The 22372-nt window shown below is 49.8% G+C and overlaps 1 protein-coding gene across 2 annotated transcripts in view; it reads left to right on the plus strand.

Annotated features, from left to right (window-relative positions):
• The first annotated feature begins 10673 nt into the window (after positions 1–10673).
• KIRREL1 (kirre like nephrin family adhesion molecule 1) overlaps positions 10674–22372 on the plus strand; it is a 100079-nt gene continuing 88380 nt past the window's right edge. For both annotated transcript variants that reach the window (XM_070467584.1, XM_070467585.1), the window contains exon 1: positions 10674–11057. In XM_070467584.1, the coding sequence (XP_070323685.1) occupies positions 11006–11057 (52 nt within the window). In that variant the 5' untranslated portion in view covers positions 10674–11005. The remainder of the gene's footprint in view (positions 11058–22372) is intronic.

The following is a 22372-nucleotide window of genomic DNA, read 5'->3' on the forward strand; positions in this document are numbered from 1 at the left end:
TAAAGGAACAGTTGTGACTGGAGATTTATAGAAAAACACGACACATGGAGGGGAAAGCATGGGCAAATACATGGAGGGATGAACACCTAGGAGCTATCTGGGGAAACTCAATGAAGACTGGGGACCACATGGCGGATGTGAATAAAGCTGTGCTGTGCTGGGCTGAGTCATGTTCAACTCTTTGTGACCCGATGGACTGTAGCCCGCCAGGCTTCTGTGTCCACAGGATTCTCCAGGCAAGAATCCTGGTGTGGGTTGCCATGCCCTCCTCCAAGGGTTCTTCCCCACCCAGGGCCATACGTGGAGCCCAAAGATAGGCAAAGGCCAAGGAGGCTTGGCATGTCTTAAGTGTCCACAGTTCATCAGTAAATGGGGAACCGCAGCAGATTATTGAATGCATGGTTTTGGAGAGAACTTCCGACTGCTCAGTGCCTCCAGTACTGCCAAAGCAGGGGCCTGGGCCAGCCATCTTGCTCAAGAGAAGAGCAGGACTTTGGCCACCATCGAACAAGAGGACGAGGGAGGGCAGGCAGGCAGAGAGAAGTACTAGTGAGTTACACCGTTATAAATACACTTTAGGGCCGTGTGACTTGCCCATAAATCGCCGCACTGTGCTCAGGTGATGTCACTCGACGCTCGGCTGTATTTATAGCTTTGTTCACTGCTCCCTGGTTTTTTTTGTTTTTTGTTTTTTTTTCACATCGGAGATAATATGTGTCTCCCACGCACACACTCACTCTGAACAAGAGAAGATAAACTAACATGCCATTTTTGCTCTTTTTCTGGTGCCTTACATGGATGATTTCCTGGAACTTGCTAAATGCCTACTTGGTGGGGAAGTTCCTCCTGGAGTCTAACTGCTAGCTCTCTAGCTCTACTTTGTTACATGGAAACTAGCCTCCTCTCTACTCCCAGAAATCCTTTCCAGAATTCAAAATAGGGAACACATCTCTGTCTCAGTCTATGGTGACAGCAGTGAACAGTACTGGCAGGCTCTACCTGCTCAGGGCTTAGGATCCAACAGGGGAGACGGACACTGAATACCTAATTACAAGTGTGGTTAATGCTGCCCGTGAAAACAGAGGGTACTTGAGGGCAATAATGGGTGATCTAACCTGTTTGGAGGAATTAGAGAGGCTTCCATGGAGAAGTGACATTCAGTGTGAGGTCTGAGAGATGAGCAGGACTCAGTCTAGGGGATGAGGTAGGGAAGAGGACACGTGGAGGCCTGATGATGACCCATATGTGGCCAGTTCCAAAAACTCGGAGAAGCCTGTCAGTATAAGGGGTAAGAGGGAGTGTCAGAAGCAGTGAGGCTGGGAGGCAAGGCAGAGCCATCCCAGGCAGGATCTGGTAGCTGATGGGAAGATTCTGGGTCTGATCCATGGGGCTGTAGAGTCGTCAGTGAGTTTTAAGTGGGAGAATTAGGTGATCCAGTTTAAGCTTGAGTAAGACCACTGGGGCTGCAGACATACAGAACTGCAGAGAACAGAACTGAACGGACACCGAGAGGCTGTTGCTGGTGGTCCAGGCAGCAGAGGACCAAGGCAGTAACAGCAGAGGTGGAAGGAGGTGGATATAACTTACAGTGGCCGATAGGAATTGGAGACTGACTGGGGATGGACGGGGAGAAAGCAGAAACAGTCGAGTGAAGCAGGTCTTTGGTTTAAACAACAGGATGGAAGCTGGTGCCTGTCCTTTTTCTTTTTTAATCACATCTTTGAGGGGTGACTAACATACAAAAAGCTGCATACATTTAATGTATACAATGTGTTGAGTTTGCAAATAAATATACATCCAGGAAACCATCACTGTATCTGTACCATAAACATATCCATCACCTCCAAAATTTCCTTCTGCCTCTTAAAAAAAAAAGTTAATTAATTAATTTGACTGTGCCAGGTCTTAGCTGTGGTACGAGGATCTTTGATCTTCATAGCGACATACAGGATCTTTAGTCATGGCATGTGAACCCTTATTTGTGGTTGCGGGATCTAGTTCCCTGACCATGGTTTGAACCCAGGCTGCCTGCATTGAGAGTGCAGAGTCTTAGCCACTCGACCACCAGGGAAGTTCCCTTCTGCCTCATTTTATGTATTATTGTTATTTTGAGATAAGAACCCTTAACATAAGATTTACTCTCCCAGCAAATGCTTGAGTACAATGTAGCATTGTTAACTCCAGGCACTAAGCTGTCGGCTCTCTAGGATCACCTCCTCTTGTATAATTGAAAACTTGTACCTTTTGACCAATGCCTCTCCTTTCCCCATCCTCATCCCCTGACAAACAGCATCCTGCTCTCAGGTGGTACCTCTTGAAGGACCACTCACGGGGGAGCCAGATTTCTGTTGTTTTGTCCTCTTTCATTGGTGGCAAACTTTTCATCGGGATTTGCTTTTCCCTAGACCGTGGGGCTTCCCAGGTGGGTCAGTGGTAAAGAATCTGCCTGCAATCAGGAGACACAGGTTTGATCCCTAGGTCGGGAACATCCCCTGGAGGTGGAAATAGCAACCCATTCCAATACTCTTGCCTGCGAAATCCCATGGACAGAGGAGACTTGTGGGCTACAGTGCAAAGGGTCACAAAAGAGTCGGCCACGATTTAGCAACTCCACAGCAACAGCAAAAGACCGATTCCCGGAGCCGGGACTCAGGCTCTGTGTTGAGAGGACTTGGGGATGGGGCTGGAGGAAGCTGGAGGCTCAGGGATGAGGCTGTTGGAGGAGGGCCACTGCCGTGCCTGCCAGAGGAGGACTAGTTGCCAGGGCCTTATTGCTGGCTGTGTCTGGGAAGCTGGAATAGAGGCACTGGAGGGACATTAAATCAACATTCTCCATCTGTCCATTTAGGAAATACCACCAAAACCAGCAGCCAGACCCTGCCTGGCAGTCACTGCTAGGCCTGTTCATTGGCACAGAAGCTGGGAAGCTAGTGGGATCAGGCAGGAATACTTTGGCCTGGAGCATGGCTGTCTCACATAGGAAGGCCCACTGTGTTGTATGTAAGGAGTTAGGAGATGAGTCTCTGACCCTGGATCTCAGGAGGAATAGAAGCAGTTCTCAACAGGGAGCATTTCTAGAACAACTTTGTAGATATCCCGATGGAACCTCTCAGCAGGCATCTCTAGGGAGCAGCCTTTGCCGCCTTAGTATAAACAAACATTTAACTGTAACGGAGGGCTGTCAGAGCTACAGGACATGAGGCCCAGAGAGGGGAACTATCTTATTCAAGGCCCTATTTCAGAGTTTGCAGATCCTAATTCTCAACTCTAGTAAGCTTTACTTGACATCTCCAAGCTAAGTGCAATCATTCATGCTTTGCACTCCTAAGGAGATGGGTGTGTTTCTTTCTCTGCACCTCCTAACTCCACTGTAGTTATCTGTCGGTCTTTCCCACTAGACTGTGGCTTCAACAAGGGGCATTTCATTCATCTTTCTGTCCTAAGTGTTTAGCCTCATACCTGGAATAGAGTGAGATTTTAATACATGTTTGCAAGATGAAGAGATGGATGAATGGGTGAACAAACAAATTACCAGTTAATTAATCTTAACCCAAACCCTTTGCAGGCCTCTATTGGGGTTATTAGGGCTGGAGTGACATATTTTTTTTTTTTTAGTGTTTTAAAATTTTTATTAGTTAAGATTAAATTGTTTAGCACTATTAATTTTCCCTTTAAGCACAGCTTTGGCTATATCCTGTGTGTGTGTATATATATATATATATATATATATATTTTTTTTTTTTTTTTGGCTGTGTTTGGTCTTTGTGGCTTTGCTCAGGCTTTCTCTAGTTGCAGCAAGTGGGGGTTACTCTTCACTGTGGTGAGCGGGCTTGTCACTGCAGTGGTCTCTCTTGTTATGCAGCACAGTTTCCAGGGCACTTGGGCTTCGGTAGTTGTGGCACACAGGCTCACTAGTTTCAGCTCTTGGGTTCTAGATCTCGGGCTCAGTAGTTATAGTGCTTGGGCTTAGTTGCTCCAAGGCACGTGGAATCTTCCCTGAGCAGGGCTGTCCCCTACATTACCAGATGGATTCTTACCCACTGCGCTACCAGGGAAGTCCAACTTTGTTTTTTTGTTTTTAATTGAAGTATAGTTTATACACAATGTTGTGTTAATTTCTGCTACACAGCAAAGTGATTCAGTTATACATATATATATATACACACACTCTTTCATATTCTTTTCCATTCTGGTTTATTACAGGGTATTGGATATAGTTCCCTGTGCTATACAGTAGGATCTTGTTGTTAATCCATTCTATGTATAGTAGTTTGTGTGGCTAATCTCCAACTCCTAATTCTTCCTTCCTGGAGTTACATAGTTAACCGTTGTGCTTTAAAGTAATGACGCCTCTTATAATAAGGGTAGGGCTTCCCTTGTGGCTCAGTTGGTAAAGACTCTGCCTGCAATGCTGGAGACTTGGGTTCGATCCCCGGGTTGGGAAGATCCCCTGGAGAAGGGAACAGCTACCCACTCCAGTATTCTGACCTGAAGAATTCCATGGACTGTGTAGTCTCTCGGGTCGCCAAGAGACATGACTGAGTGACTTTCACACACACATAAGAAGAGATGGGGCTTCCCTGGTGGCTCAGATGGTAAAGAATCTGCCTACAATGTGGGAGACCTGGGTTAGATTCCTGCAGGCTACAATCCATGGGGTCACAAAGAGTCGGACATGACTGAGTGACTAAGCACATAATGAGGGTTATGTAAGCCTAACTGTATATTTCCACTTGTGTGAACCTTATTCAACTTCACTCTTAAACCACCTATGTTGTTCAGTGACCTTAATGTAACTTCTGACCATAATCTTAGCTACCAGCTTGATCTCATGTCTAGCTTGAATGTAAGCATAAACCACAATTCTCACAGCCAGTCCTGATACTAAATAGATCTAATGATGGGAAATTTTAGGTCTTCAAAGAAGCACCAAGGAATGCTAAAAATCAGGAGACTGTGAACTTGGGAATAGGATCCAAGGGAACTAAAAGCAAGGGCCAAAGGTAGATGAGAGAGACACTTCCTTTCTCCTTCATAACTCCCCCTTCTGCTTAGTTGAGTCTCTGATTTTCAGATACCTACAGGAGACCAGAGCTACGGAGCTATGACCAGAGCTGTTTGGACTTATGGGTTGACTTTGCTGATAAAAACACTTGGAATGGGTCTGGAGTGCAGGGTGGGGAGCTGAAGTTAACAAGATATGCAAGTGAATCCTGGCCTAACAGGCAAGAGGCCTGGGTTCTGATCCCAGTCTTATCTTACTCTACTATAATTTGCTTTGTCATTTCACCATTTCAAGGGAGAAGGGGCCTCATGTTTTTTGAGGCTTCATAGAGTTCTGGAGCTTGACATGTGAGTCACTAGTTGACATTTCTTTCCATTTTTTCCTAATTAAATCTATTCCCCACTCTCCCCTCCTCAATACCCATGACCCGACCCACTCCCTGCCTCTGTGCCCCTGCCCAGGGCCCCTGAGCCCTAACTCTCTCCTCTTTCTCTGAGCTGATCTCCTCAAATGGGCTGCTCATTTGAAGCAGGAATCTTCCAATCCCTGTGAGCTGAGGCAATGAAATCCTCATTAAACCTAATAAGAGATAACTGGTCCATTTAGCACAAATTGTCTCCCCATGTTGGAGCTGGGATGTGATGCAGTGAGAAAGAGGGGGCTGAAATGGGTGGGAAGGAGCAGATCACAGTTGCTCACAGGCAAGGCTGGTGCGTGGTAAACACACCCTGGGAGCCTGTCTTTGCCAAGGTCATTCTTTCTACGTCCCTGCCTCAGAGCAGCTTCAGCCTATCCAAATCTCTCCTCAAATATTTTGGGCACTCCTCCTCAGTAGATGGTCCCTTCTGAAGTCTAGTCTTTAGCCCTTTGCTTCCATAGCAGCAGTGTCCCCTCAGATAAACCCTGACACCCATGCCTCATCCAAGGAGCCTGATTCCTTGGTGCACCCTCCCACAGGGGACCACTAAGGGTTGGTCAGAGCACTTCAGCTGCTGTTGCTCTTCCTCACGCCCCCCCGGCCCCCTCCCTCATCCCTCACAGTGCAGATCTGAATCTCTCCCCATCACCATTAAGCCTGTCCTGTCTCTGCTCCAGTTTTCATACCTCTCAAAGCAGGGTAACTGCAGCCGTGAAATTAAAAGATGCTTGTTCCTTGGAAGAAAAGCTATGACCAACCTAGACAGTATATTAAAAAGTAGAGACATTACTTTGCCAACAAAGGTCCATCTAGTCAAAGCTATGGTTTCTCCAGTAGTCATGGATGGATGTGAGAGTTGGACCATAAAGAAAACTGAGCACCAAAAAATTGATGCTTTTGAACTGTGGTGTTGGAGGAGACTCTTGAGAGTCCCTTGGACTTCAAGGAGATCAAATCAGTCAATCCTAAAGGAAATCAGTCCTGAATATTCATTGGAAGGCCTGATGCTGAAACTGAAGCTCTAATACTTTGGGTATCTGATGCAAAGAGCCAACTCATTGGAAAAGACCCTGATGCTGGGAAAGACTGAAGGCAGGAGAAGGAGACCGACAGAACATGAGATGATTGGATGGCATCATTGACTCAATGGACATGAGTTTGAGAAAGCTCTGGGAGATGGTGATGGACAGGGAAGCCAGGTGTGCTGCAGTCCCTGGGGTCGCAGAGTCAGACACGACTGAGTGACTGAAAAAGGCTGGGCATCTTAAGGGAAAGGAGAACAAGAGGAAACAGACTGGTATAGCAGCAGGAAAACCCAAGGCCTGATATCTGGAAGAACTTACACTATTACCTGTGTTCAAAGACACAGAACTGGAGCAGGAATGAAAGCAAGCCCCTTTGCTGGGGGTACTTTGGAAGAAGGGGTGCTTCTCTCACTGCTCTGGGCTGCAGTCACTATAGCAGCGGGAGAGACATGGTGACCTCCAGCAGCTCTTCACTCTTGGGGACTCAGGGTTTCCTTTTTGGTCAGGGTTATTTTCCAGGCTGAAAATCAGGATCTTGGCCTTTCCTTTTTGAGTTTCTGTTAAGCAGCAGGAACACAATCCTCCAACCCCTCTGGGGGGGGAAGAGGACAATTTATAGAATTGTTCTGCTGTTCTTAGTCCTCATTGAGACAAAGAATTCATTTCCGTCTCTCAGGGTGGCTTCTGCTGCTAATGGTCATAATTTGCCTTCCTCTCACTCCCTGACCTCTTGATCTCTTTGCTTTTGTGCTCAAAAAATTATTACTATTTCTCTTAACTCCATATACAACCTCTGACTGCTTCTCTACTTTTTCTCGGGTGAAGTAGCATCCTTTGGGATCACTTCCTCCACCTCCACGTCTGCACACTTCTCTGTGGGCAGGGCCCTGTGCATGGGGATGAAGACTAATCCAGCAGGAGGAAGACTGGAAGGGCCCCTGCTTTGGGGACCTCTCAAACTGAAATTAATCACAGCTAGCATTTACTCCTCACTGGGTGCTCTGCACTGTTGTAAGAGCTATGTGGATATTGACTCATTTAATCCTCCCAACCACTCCATAAAGCAAGTACTATTATTATCTCTGCTTTCAGATGAAGAAATCAAGGATTAGAAAGGGGAGGTAAATAAACTACCCAAGGTCACACGGAAAGTAAGGGGCAGAACCTAGACTAGGATCGCTTTGGGTGGTCTCTATGCTTATGTGTCTTGCTTTCAAATATTCTGCTGCATCTCTGCTATGGAGAGGGGTTCCCAGCTTCTTCCTTGCCCTCAGAGAGCTCCAGACTGAGAGGACATGCTTAGGTCTTGCCCCAAAGGCCCCAAGTTTGATGGGGGGGCAGATATCCTGACCTGGGGAGGTTATATCTAGTCTGATGGAAAAGACACAGACTTTGCTTCCAGGACCATCCATACTGGAGACTCAGCCCCACGATGTCCCCAGTTTGATGAAAGTTAGGTGATGAAATTCCAGTAGACTCAGTTAATCCAATTAGAATTGTGAACATTACCGTGAGAGAGATTAGAATGGAGGAAAGTTGGGAGAGCTTGACTGGGGTCCTCCCTCCAAGGAGGGGAGGAAGAAGCAGGATTAGCAGGAAGCAGAGCTGATGGAGGAGGGAAGAGGGCACAGCACCCTGTGTGTGTGGCCTGGCTGAGGGCAATGCCTGGAAAGCAGGGGCTTGCTTCCTGGTTCTCAGCCCGGGATGCCCATCAGAATTACCTGGGGCGGTTAAGTCCTGCTTGGGGCTTCACTACAGAACAACTAATCTTTGGGAGTGAGGCCAAAGCACTGGTGGTTTTTAAAGGCCCCTCAGGAGATTCTAATACACAGCTGCTGTTGAGGACCCCTGGCTGGAGATGGGGTCTTAAACTCTGGCATCTGGAATGTCGACTAGCTTTTGTAGAGGGGAGTCTGGAGAATTGTGTTTGCTGTGAACAGAGCTGGTAGGAATCGGAGATTAAAGGGAGCAGGCGGGATGGGAAGTTAAGGGACCAGGAGAGGGGAATGAGATTACTACTTTGGCTGTGTATCTAGAGAAATTTGGCTTCTCTGTTGCTAGGGTTTCAAGGTGAGATAAAAGGCCAAGGGAAAGGTAAAGCTCTGATAAAGCCCTCTTCACATTGAGAATCACCATCAAACCTGAATAGCAGAAGGTAGACAGGAAGCATTCACTAAGCTTCACTATTCTCTTCCTTGGCTCTGGATTTTTTCTTCGAAAATTTTCCTAAATCGTATCACCATGGGCCTCCTTTCTGTGCAGAATAAAAAAGGAGAAAAGGCTGTCTTACCGATATTCCAAGAACATCCCCTCCTCAGGGCCCTTCTATTATACTTGCTATTTCCACGTACCTGCTATAGTCTACCCTCAGATGCCAGCCTGAAAACCTAAATCTCTCAGTTCCTTCAGGTATCTGCTTAAATGTTACTTTAGCAGAGCAGCTTTCCCTGACTCTGGTAAGACTAGCAATTTCTGCTTTCCTTCCACTCCCTATTCATTGTATCCTGCTTTATTTGTCTCTCATAGCCTTTACTACAACCTTGTGTTTTCTATTATTTTTCTACTGCCTCTTCCTGCTCTCCAGTATAGAATACTCTGAGGGAGAGATTTTGTAAAAAAATAATAATAATAATAAATTTTTTTGTTTGTTTTTTCATTGCTATAGCTCTAGGGCCTAGAATTGTGACTGGAACATAAGCAAACATTGAAGAATGCAAGATGCAAGAATATCTGCAAAATGCAAGATTAATGATGAGTAAATTAAAAGCCCTTATGTGTCTGCATGCTGATGTGTGGCTGTTTGTATGTATTTGTGATTATATTCCTATTTCTCTGGGTTAGGTACGCTCTTTATTTTTAAGCTGTGTGTTTGACCATACACATGTGTTTTAGAACATATGAAGGACCCTCTGGTCTGTGCATAGTATGCTTCTGAATGTGAGTTTGTTTCTGTGTCCTCATATGTAGTTGTGTCTGGACCATTCAGCCAGTGTCAGTATGTGTGGAGGAAAGAGTAATCATAACTGCCTCAAACCAGCAGAGGGCACCAGAGAGCTATGGACCTTGGCTCCGGGGGCTGAAATCCAGAATCTTGGCGGGTAATGAGGGACCCAGAAGACTTAAGATCTGGGAGGAAAGAAGTGGAGACCTCTCTAGACCAATTTTGTAAAGTTGTGCAATTCCTGTGCGATTTCTGTTATGTATCCTCAACTCATTGCCTAGGACCCAGAGGTTCAGGCACCCCCGGTCCTGTAAGCAGAAGCATCTAGTTATGGGTTGGGAGAGAGGCTAGTTGTTAAGCTGGTCTCTTTAAGAAAAAGGAGACCCCTACTGAATGCCTTCATCAGTCTCACCAGGAATTCCTTCTTCCCAGCACCCAGAACCCTCAACCCCAAAGGATTTCAAACTCTGTGCTTGGTGATCCTCCTGTGACTGCCCTCCTCTTGGCTATTTGAAGCCCTCCAGTTGAGTACTTCTCTTTTCGGATGGGAAGATAAGATGAACAAAGGAAGGAGTCATTTACGCCTGTCCTCCACCAGCTGAGGACTCCAACACAGCCTGGCCCCACTGTGTGCTGGGTGAGGCCCCCTGGCGGGGGCCTCAGGCCAATCCAGGAAGCAGCTGGAATTCTCCAGCTTTGCCTTTAGTAGGTGGGAAGAGGAGTGATTCCTTCCCCACCTCCAGCATTCATTAGTCAATTGAGAATTCCCAATTTGAGAATACAGAGGTTAGATTTTGGGTGTGGAATTAACAAGAGAAAAAAAAAAAAAGGATTTTAAGCTTTTTGATTCCATGAACCACCGCCTGCCCACCCCCTCCTCTCCTAAACATGCTTACACACACCCAAACACACACAAACACTCACACACCCTTCCCCACCACAGTCATCCCCAGGGCTAAAAGCTGGTCCTCAGCCCATGCCCCGCCCCCCCCATCCACTGCCTAGTTCGGTAGCCTGGGACCAGGGCTGTGTATATAGATGGGAGGGAGGTGCGGGTGGGCAGGGGTCCCGCCGTCTCTGCCCCAGCGCCCGCGACTCTCCCCTTGTTACCCCTTGGCCCTCCACCGCTTTCTCTCTTGGCGCTCCGTCCATCTCAGTTGCAGCGAGGGGTGTGAGTGTGTGTGTGCGCGCGCACTGGGGGGGCAAGGGGAGGGCAGTGGAGGGAGGGCCGTCGGAGGGAGAGCAGACGTCAGGAGGAGGGACAAGGGAGAGAGGGAAGGAAGACAAGGGGGGAGAAAGGGAGAGCGGAGAGCCACAGAGACCCGGAGAGATAAAGCTCGAGGCGAGAAATAATAAAAGGGCGAGGGGGAAGGAGAGGGGGGCGAGGAAGAGGGAGAGGGAGAGAGAGACGGGACCGCGAGGAAGGAGAGATAAAAGAAGCGGAGGGAAGGGAAGTGAGTTTGTGCGCGCGAGTGAGTGTGCGTGTGAGTGTGCAGGGGCGGGCGCGGGCGGGCGGGGGGCGGGCTCCCGGGCTCCCCTCCTCCCCAGCCCGCTCCTCTCGCTCCCTCGCCAACTCCGGGCCCGAGCCGCGGGCGGGCGCACGGCGGAAGGACAGCATGCTGAGCCTCCTCGTCTGGATCCTCACTCTCTCCGATACTTTCTCCCAAGGTAAGCTCCCCCACCCCCCGCTCCGCCCGCGCCTGCCCTCGCTGCCCCCACCCGACCCCTGGGGCCGGAGTGTGTGCCCCCACCCGGGGCGCGCCGAGGGGCTCGGCCGCCCGCGGCCGGTCCCCGGGGGTCGGGACGCCACGAGGTGGGGGCTGGGTCCCCGCGCGGAGTACCGGGGGCTGGCAAGGAGGAGTTTTCCGTTGATTTGCCCAAGTTGTTTCCTCTGGCTGCGCGGGAGAACCGAGAATCGGGGCCGCGAGGGCCGGGGGTCGGAATGGAAAAGGGATCCGACCGCTCAAAGTCTCTTCCGGAGCCTTTGGCAGCTCTACTCACCTCCACCCTCCGAGACCCGGAGTCCGGACGCCTGGGTCCCGGCCGGGGGAAGGCTGGGAGGAGGGTGGGATCTCAGGTTCGGGGGGCGGAGGTGCGCGGAAAGCGGGGGACCCAGGCTCCCGAAGATGTCGGGAGGGAATCCCGGCCCTCCTTCAGCCCAGCCCCTCGCGGGGCTGAGTCCGAGCCGCGGCTCCAGACTGCCCGGGGCTGCCCCCTCCAGAGGAAGGGAGGGGTGCCTCGGGGCCTCTGATGGGGATTTGAACCCTTGCCCGCGGAGGCTCCCTTTCGGGAGTGGAGTTCCAAAGGCAGCTTCGGGCCCCCTGGGTATGGAAGTGGCCATTTGCGGGGGCGGCGGGAGTGGGGGGGCGGCTAACACCCTCTTGGGTCAGAAAAGTACCAACGTTGGGGCTTTATTTGGGACCGGCGGGGAAGAGCCTGGGAGATGGAGGAGAGGTTGAGAGATGCGGGAGAGGTTGGAAGAGATGAGGATGTTAGTGTATCCTAAGGCTGGGCTGGGGGGCGGCAGGGTAACTGAAGAAGCCAGGGGCCCAGACTTCAGCCCCTACTGGGGTCTGTTTGAGTGGATTCTTGTCTCTTGGATCTGACTCTAAGGAAGATTTAATCCTGCTGAGCTAGCCGCGCCCCCCCCCCCACTCCACCCCACCCCCACCCCCAAGATGGAGCTGCCACACAGAAATTGACATACAAACACCCAAAAACCAGCCCTAGACACTGAGACAGACTCTTCACCTACTGAGACAGACATACCCGCGAGCATTCCCCACACGGAGACAGACACATATACACAAAGACGCTGGCACATCGGAGGAAGACAGATTCCTCCCCCATATCGGTACACGCGGGCATATTCACGCCCCCAAACGCACCACAACTCACAGGCACAGTCCATGTATGCAGTCGGGCATTTACAAGGACACAACACATAGCCACACACAGAGACCCTTCTGTGAATACCAACCCTCCAGCAAACAAAGAAACTTGAACAGACATTCCTATAGGCAGATACCTATGGAGATGTACAGACGGCGAAATGGAGGAGGGGGTCTCCTCCTGGGTGGTGTCGGGAGGGTGGGTCTGGGAAGAGGAAAGTTACTCTGCAGAGAGCACCCTCTGCTCTCGGCTCCCTTCCTGGCCTGGTGGGTGTGTGTTTAGGGGAGGGATGTTGTATTGGACCCCTCCCCTCTCCTCCTGGCCGGGCCCTCCGAGGCTCTGGAGGCCAAGCCTGGCTGAGTTGGTGGGGGCGGGTCTCCAATCCTGTCCCCTAAGGCTCCCACCCCCCTCCGTCACACACAGGCGTACTTAGATTTGGGGTCACACACAGGCGTACTTAGCATTTGGGTAGGGACCACGTTCACAGTGTGAGTGGGGTGGAAGTGGTGCTGGGGGAAAGGAGGCCTGGTCCTGGGGTTGGCAGGCCAAGCCAGCCAGTTGGCAGAAAGTTGGGAGGATGACTTAAGTTCTGACTTTGTTCAGCCGGGCTGCTAGAGGAGGGGGAGGGGAGGAGGGCCCGCGGTGCTGGGGGAGGGGTCAGCTGGGTCAGTACTGGTATGTGTTGGGGGCAAGCGTCTGTCTGCCCTTTTCCTGCAGCCTTAATGTGTCAGCAACATGGATACGAACAAGCTTCAAGGAACAAAAGCTGCAGTTCGCAAACAGGAGAGGCATGTGGACTGAAGCAGGGTAGAATGGTCCAAGAGAGGAGTGTTGCGTGCCTTTCTGTTTTGGGGAGGGACGGGTCAGGGGTTAGCTGAAGTGTGTGTGTGTATCATGGTGAGAAGGGCGATGGGAGGATGGAAATCGCCCATCCTCCTGCAGGGGTGAAAGCAAGACCTGATGAAAGTGTGCAGAAGTCTTTGGGGGTGGGAGGGGGGATACCAAAGGGAGCCAAAGGGAGAGGTTAGAGCAGAGGGGAGAGGAAGTCACTCCTGAGTGTTCCTGGGAGGCTGAGCAGGGACTGGAGAGGAGGCAAGGTTGGAAGGAGTGGGGACCTGGGGAGACTGGGATGCTCTCAGGGGGGTGGTGGCAGTGGCAGGACCTCCCTCCTCAGCCTCCATCCTTAGAAAGGAAGAGTTGTAGGCAGGGACTGGGGCAGTGAGAGAGGAACCTGAGGGGGGTCACCAGGCATCTGAGGGAGGGTGGTGGGTAAGTGCGGAGAAGGTGGGAGGAGAAGGCAGTTGAATTGAGGCGAGCGGAGAGGAGAGAGGAAGGGAACGTACAGCTTAGGCAGAGAAATAAAAATCGCGTTTTAAAGAATTTCAATGGGCTTCATCAATCTTCATTTTTCACTAAATAATTTTCTGTATCTTATCTAAATGAAAACCATTATCCTTCCCCCCGTTTCCATCATGCGCTGGCTCCTCAGACTGATTGCGCCGAAAATTGAAATATTTATTCATTTTCTGGGAGATTTTCTCGCTCCCCAGTCTCAGGGAGGAGAAATTGAAAAAGAAAGATTATAGCTAATCAGAGCAATGTGGGATGACAGGCCGGCTCGGGGCGGGAGCTGCCTCCAGGGGAGGGTGGAGGTGGGGGTAGGGGGAAAATGTGTCCCTCCAGCCCCTAGATGTCCCCTGGGCATCCCTGTCACCACTTGGCAGGGTGGCGGGGAATAAAGGGAAGAGGCCCCAGGGCCTCCTAAATTCCCAGTATTCAACTGCTTGAGTACAGCTACATCCTAATAGAGAACAAGAGTGTGAAAAGAAGAGTAGCTGGGAATGGACGCCCTTCTCACCATGATACACACACACACACACACACACACACACACACACACACACACACACTTCAGATGGCCCACATTTCTAACCCAAAGCAGGATCTTGAGGTTGGGGAAGAACAGGGGGAGACGTGGCAGAAATCAGGATACCTGGTCCCTCTCCTTGACCTTGATTGGACTTCTGCTCAGACCCAGGGAGAAGGGTGTAAACACAGTTTTCAGGGCCTAGCATTACCTCCAGCTCTAGCTCTGGACCCCAGAAGATCCTGGATCAGGAAGAGGAGGAGAGGGTATCTAGGCCTCCCACCTTCTGCTGGCTCCCATGGTTGGTTGTCTTCCTCTGCCCTTGGTTCTCTGGTGGGGTAGGGATGAAGCAGCCCAGCCTTGTCCCTGGCCCTCACCCCATCTTGACCTGAGAACCAAGTGCTCTGATGGAAGCTCCCGTAGAGCTTTATATCCTCGGGGACTAAGTCTTCATTTCTCTTTTATCCTTTCACTTTCTGACACAGTGCTAAGCGTGAGATAAGTGCCCTTAAATATCTGATCAATTGATTGACTCGATGAGAGTGCTATGATGTTGGAAGGAGGCAGTATTAAATGGTGCTTAAATCATAGACTCCTGTCCAGCTCCCTGGCTAAACCCTTCCCCCCAGGCCACTGGATAGTTGTGTCAGCTTGAACAAGCTGTGTGCTTTCTCTGTGAATCAGTTTGCTTGTCTGTACAGTCAGGATAGAAATAACATTTTATAGGGTGGCAATGGCATGTTAATCCATACAAGGTGCATGGAACAGTGTCTGGAATGACATGCCCTGTAAGTGCTTCTGTTAGGACTTTGTGGCTGGACATGGACAGCCCAGTTCTTTGCTTCCTTTCCAGCTCCTCCTTCTCTTTTTGTTTTCTCGGCTCCTGGTCCTGGGCTCCAGCACCTCTGTCTTGTATCTCTCGTGGAGAGAACTGGGCTGTGGAGGACCCAGAAGGGGAAGCTAACCAGCCTTGGTTGGAGACCTCAGGAAGGGTTTGGGGAAGAAGAGGACCAAGTGGAAGAGGTTGGCATTCTAGTGAGAAGGAGCCAAAGCTCTTATGAGAAAGGAGGAACACTAGCCCCGAGGTGGCAGCATTTCAGAGTCTGGAAATCATATGGATCATTTATGGAGCCCTTGTGCTAACTGCTTTATTTGCATTATCTAATTTAATCTGTACAGTAGCCTCCTGAGATTGGCTCTGTAATTATCCCCATTTCATGGCTGAGAAATCGAGGTTTAGACAGGTTGGGCATCTTGATGGTATTAATGGCTGGGGAACCAGCTCCCCTCAAGTACTGCCCCCACCTTCCTTTGACTGGGATCCCACATGCCAGCAGGGACAGATGCTGGGCCAGGACAGGGTCCTTCCTGACCCAGAGCTGAAGGAGAACTAAGAGGAAAAAGGAGCGAGTGTTCATAAATGGAAATTCATTCAAAATCCTAAAACCATCCTTTATTCTGAGATTCTGTCCTACATTTTTGGATGTTGAACGGGATTTTCTTTGGTAATAAAACAGTGCCCATAAACGACTTTTAATTTTTTGTTTGTTTGTTTATATTTTGTATTTATTTGACTGCTGCAAGGTCTTGGTTGCAACAAGTAGGATCTAGTTCCCTGATCTGGGGTTGAACTTGGGTCTCTTTCATTGGGAGCAGGAAGTCTTAGTCACTGGACCTCCAGGGAAGTCTGTACAAAGCGCTTTACTTGGCAAATGAAAAGGTTTGCAACTTTGTGTTGGTTTCTAAAATTACACAGCCTTTACAGGTCCATGAGCTGCAAACTTGGAAACTGCCCCTGTAACATGCAAGACTGACTTGTGGAGAGTCATGCAAGGGGTGGGGTGCTGAGTGCGGGCCTGGGGAGAAAACCAAGACACTCAGCCCAGTCCCTGGCGGACACAGAGGCCGGGGTCTGGTGTTCTCATCTGCTCTGGGAGGCCCTGCCTGCCCTAGGGTAGGGAAAAGTGACTGTAGGAGAGGCGGTCTCCCACCCAAAGCATCAAAATGACTTCTTGTCAAATCCCTACTCTCCGCTCTTCACACTCACTTGTAACAACACTTGTGAAGGAAATGTTACCCCCATTTTAAGGATGAGGAAACCAAAGCCAATTTTAATTAACTTGCTCAGGGCCATCCCTGGAGTACGAGATCCCAGATTCAAACTCTTTGTTCTACTTCAAGGCCCATGGTCCCCTGGGCACCCTCCATGGCAGAGGCACCTGTGCAGTGCCCTCCCTTCGGTTGGGTGGCTCTGGAGGGGAAAAGAGGGCGAGGGCGTCTTCCTGCTCTCCTTCCCCACGGTGACAGACAGGCTCCTCCAGCTGCCTGGCTCAGCCTGCTCCCCCAGGGCTCAGCCGAGACATCCAGCCCACCTGCATCTTGCTGTCTTGCTTGGATGACCATCTCTTTTATTTAGTGGGGATGGGAGCTCCTTGCCTGTTTGGAGCAGGAGGTTTGTAACACCACAGATCTCTTCTTCCCGCCTGTAGAGTCTTTTTAACTTTGTATTGTTTAGTCACTAAGTTGCATCAGATACTTTTGTGACTCCATGGACTGTAAGCTGCCAGGCTCCTCTGTCCATGGGGCTTCCCAAGCAAGAATACTGGAGTCTTTAGCCATTTCCTTCTCCAGGGGATCTTTCCCACCCAGGGTTCAAAGCCGCATCTACTGCATTGGCACGCAGATTTTTTTTTTTTTAAACCACTGAGCCGCCAGGGAAGTCCTGTATTTATATAGTATGTTCCAATTTTAGCAACTTTTTCACATGTACAATCTCATTTGGTAGATATATTACAACTGTCCTATGATATAGGCAGTGTGGTTATTATTTCCTCCATTTAATACATAATAAAGCCGTCTTAGAGAGTTGAAATGACTTGCTAAGCAGAGGTTGGGATGGGGGCAAATGCCTCCATCATCCCAATTTTTGGGATGGTTTCCAACCTAGGATAGGGACATTCCTATCCATGCGTCCAGAGCTGGGAAGGCTGTGACCTTTCCCCACCTACCAGCTCCTGCCTGATTTCTTCTCAAGGCCTCCAGGCCACTTTACTTTGCCCTGTCCTGGAAGATGCTTTGACCTGGAAAGGGCTGGGATTGGGGGTGAGGGAGCAGCAGGCAGTGGTCAGCAGGAAAGAAGAAAGAGGCTGCCATGTCCTCAATTCTGAAATATTATGTCAAAGAGAGGCTGTCTCAGGAGTCAGGAAAGAAAATGAGTCCATTCTAAGTGAGAGAGAAGGTGGTTCTCTTTTGCAGAGAGCCCGCTTTGTGTTTTGCATGCATTAGTAACTCATTTAATACCAATAGTAAGGACTTACCAAGTGGTCTAGTGGTTAAGACCCTGTGCTCCCAATACAGGGGGCATGAGTTCAATCCCTGATCGGGGAACTGGGATCCCACATGCCTCTCGGTGCAATTTAAAAAAATTTCTTTTAAGTACCAACAATAACCCATTTTGTGAGTGGACAAAGAAAAACAAAGAAAGATGCTAAGCAGATTGGCCAACATGATATGTTTAAGTAGTGACAGAGCCAGGACAGGATCCCAAGTAAGGAAGTTGGAGTGGGAGGCAGGAATGGTTCCAGAGGGAAGCCCCTGAAGATGGATGGGCACACCCACCCGTTCCACATTGCCACATGCAAGTCTCACTGTGCAGTGTATGTGTCCACATGCACGCGTGTAGATTCCCTCGTGATCTCCTGCGCGCTTGCATACGCAGCCACTTCTCACCCGCGTACACCTAAGGACAGATATCTCTCACTTTCCCTCGGCCCATCCATTCGTCAGAGAATAGTGCCGTGTTTCTCTGTACCATTCCCCTGCCAGCTATGGCAGCCATCCTTTGAAGAGTCTTTGAAGATACCAGTTTTTGTCTTGTCTTGCTCTGAAGATGCACACACTACAAGGTGAAGAAAGTTAGAACCCTCAGCTTCCCCATTGTGTGATTCTGGTCTCTCTCCATCCTGCAGCCCCAGTTCTGACACCTTCCCTCCCACAGATTCACAGACAGTGCAACCTGACCGAGTTCTTTGAGCTCCCAGGATGAAAGCTGACTTTCTTTTTTGCTGAAGATTGCATTTTTCTTTTCCATCCTGCTCTCCCCCACCCTGGATCAACTCTCACCAAGCTCCCAATTTCTCCCCCTCCACATTTAATTTCTCCAGCAACTTTTATTAACCTCTGTAGTCTCAGGGAGCTGAAGCCTCATTCCTCTCTGCCCTCCTTGAGTCCATTTAACAAAATTGGGATCATATTGAAATAAATGGGCCTTGTAGCCAGCCAGCTTCCTCAGGATTAAGGGTCTTAAATCCAGGGTGGAACTCTGTAGCACTCCCTAGCAAATTCCATTAGTTTCCCGGGAGATGCTGCTGCTGCTTCATTCCTCCAGCGGCCTGACTCTGGGAAGGTGATGGAAGAATCTCCCAGAGGGCCATGGGGACTGGGTTGGAGGCAGCAAGAGACAGCAGGTATCTGAGTGCTCTGGGCTGGCAGGCCTGTGCCTGTGGCCTGTCCCACTCCAGGCCAGATTAGGAGTCATACATCCTTCTTGCCAACTGGCCATGTGATGCTTTTCTTCTCTGCCTCTTCTTTCCTTCTGAAGCAGTTTGAAGAGTCCATCCTCACTGTGTGGGAAGAAGAGTCCGGGCCTGGTTCCTTTATCCCACAGAGATGTGTTGTGTGCTTATACTATGTTCCAGGCACCAGTGTTGCCAAAAGAATAAAGTACTACCTTTGCCTTTAAGGGTCTCACTTTGTGATTTAGATGCAAATTACTTAGCTTCCGTAGGTGTCAGTTTACTCTTCCATAAAATGGGGAGAATTGGTTTTTTTCCAAGTCAGCAAATGTATCTTACTATATATGAAACATACATTATGTAGGCATTATGGAGAATTAAAAAAAAAAAACCCACAATATCATATGGTCCCTTCTCTTTAAGAAACTAAGATGTGCCTATATATGCAATGATTCCAGGTAATGCTAGACTGGGTGTATTTGGCGCCAGGAGAGCAGTGTGCAGTCAGAGCTGGGGAGCTTGCTGTGGGCTGAAGAGACCAGGAAAGGCTCCATGGAGGAAGCGGGTCTAAGGATGGACAGGATGTGGATGTGGCAGGAAGAGGGAGAGCATTACCAGACCGGCTGAACTTCCCGAGTCAAGGTGTGGCTGCCGGAATGTGCAAGGTCCATGGAGGCTGGTGGCAGCTGAGGATTTGGGTTAGGGAGAAATAATGGAACAGTAGTCTGGGGCTTGACCCAAAAAAGCCTGGAAATGCCAGGCCTGAGAGCCTCCTGTAAGAAGGAAGACACAGGGATTTCTGTTTTTAAAGCAAAAGAAGTGTTAAAAACTTCATGATCCCTACTTCATTCTTCACCAAACCCTCCCCTCCTCTTAGACTCCTCATCTGTTGGATCCGCTGTAGAGGTTTGTGTGTGTGTGTGTTCAGTCGCTCAGCCGTGTCCAACTCTTTGCGACCCCAGGGACTGTAGCCCGCCAGGCTCCTCTGTCCGTGGGATTCTCCAGGCGAGGATACTGGAGTGAGTTGCCATGCCCTCTTTCAGGGGTTCTTCCCGATCCAGGGATCAAACACCCATCTGTTGGCGTCTCCTGCATGGGCAGGCGGATTCTTTGCCACTAGTGCCACATGGGAAGCCCACTGTTGAGGTTTACAGCCCCTTAAGTTGGCAAAAAAAAAAAAAAAAAGAAATGGGCAGATGGTCGGGGTTTGACTGGGTAGAAGTGAGCAGAAAAACTTAAGAGAAAATCAGTTTGCCTCTGAAGTCTCAGATCTGTGACCAGAGTTGGGGAGGCTTGAAATGATGAGATGTTTTTTTCCCTTCGAATCCTCAGGTCTAATAAGATAAAGATGCCCGCAGGCAGAGTTCAGTGGTGAGCCCTGCAGCTTGGTGGATACCTAGGTTCTTCGTCCCATGTTCTCTGGGAACCTGGGCTGGGTCTGCACTGCCCAGACTCTAGGGGAACCACCAGGTTTCATCAGAGCGCCAATCTGGATTTATTTAGTCCCTGCAGGGTCAATCCTGGGCCATTTCCTCTGGTCAGTGGCCAGAGATGTGTGTGCATTTAGGGGCTGAGCCTAGGAGATTCTTCAAACCTCTTCAAGGAAGCCGGCTTTGGCTTTTCAAATGGAAGCCTTTGAAGAAGATTCCCACCAGGGGAGTGAGCCACAGGGGTGAGGGCCAGTGTCCCACTAAGCTGGTGTGTTTTTAGTGGCTGGGCTGGGCTGGGCCTGCATGGAGGCACCAGAGATCCAAAGGTAAGTGAGATTTGGTCCTTGTCCTTGAGCCACTCAAGGCGGGTGTGGGAGATGGATGTATAAACACATATTGACAATACTATAAGATAAACGCTGGAAGAGAGGTATGTGAAAAATGCTGAAGTCTAGCCATCGGAGAGAGCGGGGAGTGGAAGAGGCCGCCTGGCAGGGGGAGAGCACGGCCACAGATGTGAGGCCGGGGCTGCGCTGCGGCTGGAGCCACTGGAATGCAGCGCTGTGGAAGGTATCCCGGCTCCGGACAATCCCTGATTGTGCCCCCTGCTCCGGATGGAAGGAGCTGAGGAATCCGAAGGAGTGAGCGAGCTAGGTCCCTCCCAAGGATTATGATTTCCAGGAACAAAGGCAGTTCATAAAAGCGTGCTTTCCCCAGATCTCCCAACCTCTTGGGTCCAGTTCCCTCTTCCCTACCCCTACTCCCCCCACCCTACTGAGCTGATTTCTAAATTAACTTTGTCCTTGGTTGAGTTTTTTTTTTTCCTTCCTCCCCCCCCCTTCCTGAATTCTCCCAGGAACAGCCTGGGGCCCTGCTCGGTCCATTACCCAGCATTGTCAAGCCATGAGGTGCTTTTAACTGCTTCTTCCCATTCGATTCACTTAACTGGGAGGTTATTAAAAGGAAAGAAGCTGAGATGGGCAGATGAGGGCAGAGAGAGAGAGACTAGGGAGTGGGAGCAGGCAGATGGGTAAGGTGAAGCCCCAGAGAGAAGTTGGGGTTTTCTTCAGTGTGATAACCTAGTGGACTCCTGGGTTTTAATCCCAGACCCTGAGCAATTGACCGCAAACCCTGTGTGCTGGTCTGTGCCCCAGCCCCTACCTCCTTGGAAATGTATCAGCTTGACCTCACTGTGGGGATGGTTCGAGGGGACTCCCAGAAGCCCCTGAAGCCCGCTCCATCTTTGTGCACCACCTCTCCCACGCACATAATCCTGCTGCCAGCGCTGACAGCTCTCCAGCCTCCATCCCCAGTCGGCTACTGCCTGGATGATGTTTGATTCTACACTGATGTGCCTATCACCCTGCACACACCTGGGACTTCTTCCCTCACCAGGCCGTCGGTGAAGTGAGAATACAAATTCATTTTAATGTCAGTTTGAGCCAAATATAATTAGAAGGGAAAATCTGACTTGGGAAAAAAAAATGCATTGCAAAGCAAGTTAAAATGACTTCTGGATTATCTGCACTGTTGCTGCTCTCCATTTGTGCAGAAAATTGAGAGGAGCCCATACAGCCTGTATCTCAGGGATTTGGTTTGTGCATGTTGCCTTTGGTTTCATACCAGGGTCATGTCCTAAGATTGGTCTCTTTCAACACACCCTTGGAATTGGATAACCCCTCAAGTGCCCTGGGACCTCCTGACCAGAGGGCCTATGGGAAAGCCAGAGAGGCTGCCACCCGTGTGAGCAGGACCAGGTCATTTCACTGGAGCCTCAGTTTTCTCATCTATAAAATGGAGACAGTAAGACCTACCTTAGCAGGTCGGTGAGGACTGAAGGAATCTATGTGAAGGAGCAGTATTTGGAGCACAGTTGGTTTTCAGTAAGTCATATTGCACAGTGCCCGCTTTTTTACAGCTCATAGTCCAAGGCAGATCAGTAGGATGAGTGAAGAGCAAATAATGGTGCAAATACAGATAAGTCTATGTGAACCATGCCAGTGATGTTGGTAACCCCTGAATTTATGGTCTCTGGAGTGCCGTGCGGTGGGAACTTTGAGATTTCAGCAAATAGAAAGCACCCTGCTTTAGAATCACGTTTGATCCTGGCTCTGAAGATTCAGTGGGCTCTTCATCTTTGTGAGCCTCGGTTTCTTCATCTGTTAAATGGAGTGATAGCAACCATTTACCTCTACTTTAAGCCCTGGGAAAGCACTCCTTGGGCAATGCACAGTAAGCAGGACCAGAAGGTTTAGGTTTAAATCCCCATCTCCACAAGGT

This window comes from Odocoileus virginianus, chromosome 5, assembly GCF_023699985.2.
Source record: "Odocoileus virginianus isolate 20LAN1187 ecotype Illinois chromosome 5, Ovbor_1.2, whole genome shotgun sequence".
Classification (NCBI taxonomy): domain Eukaryota; kingdom Metazoa; phylum Chordata; class Mammalia; order Artiodactyla; family Cervidae; genus Odocoileus; species Odocoileus virginianus.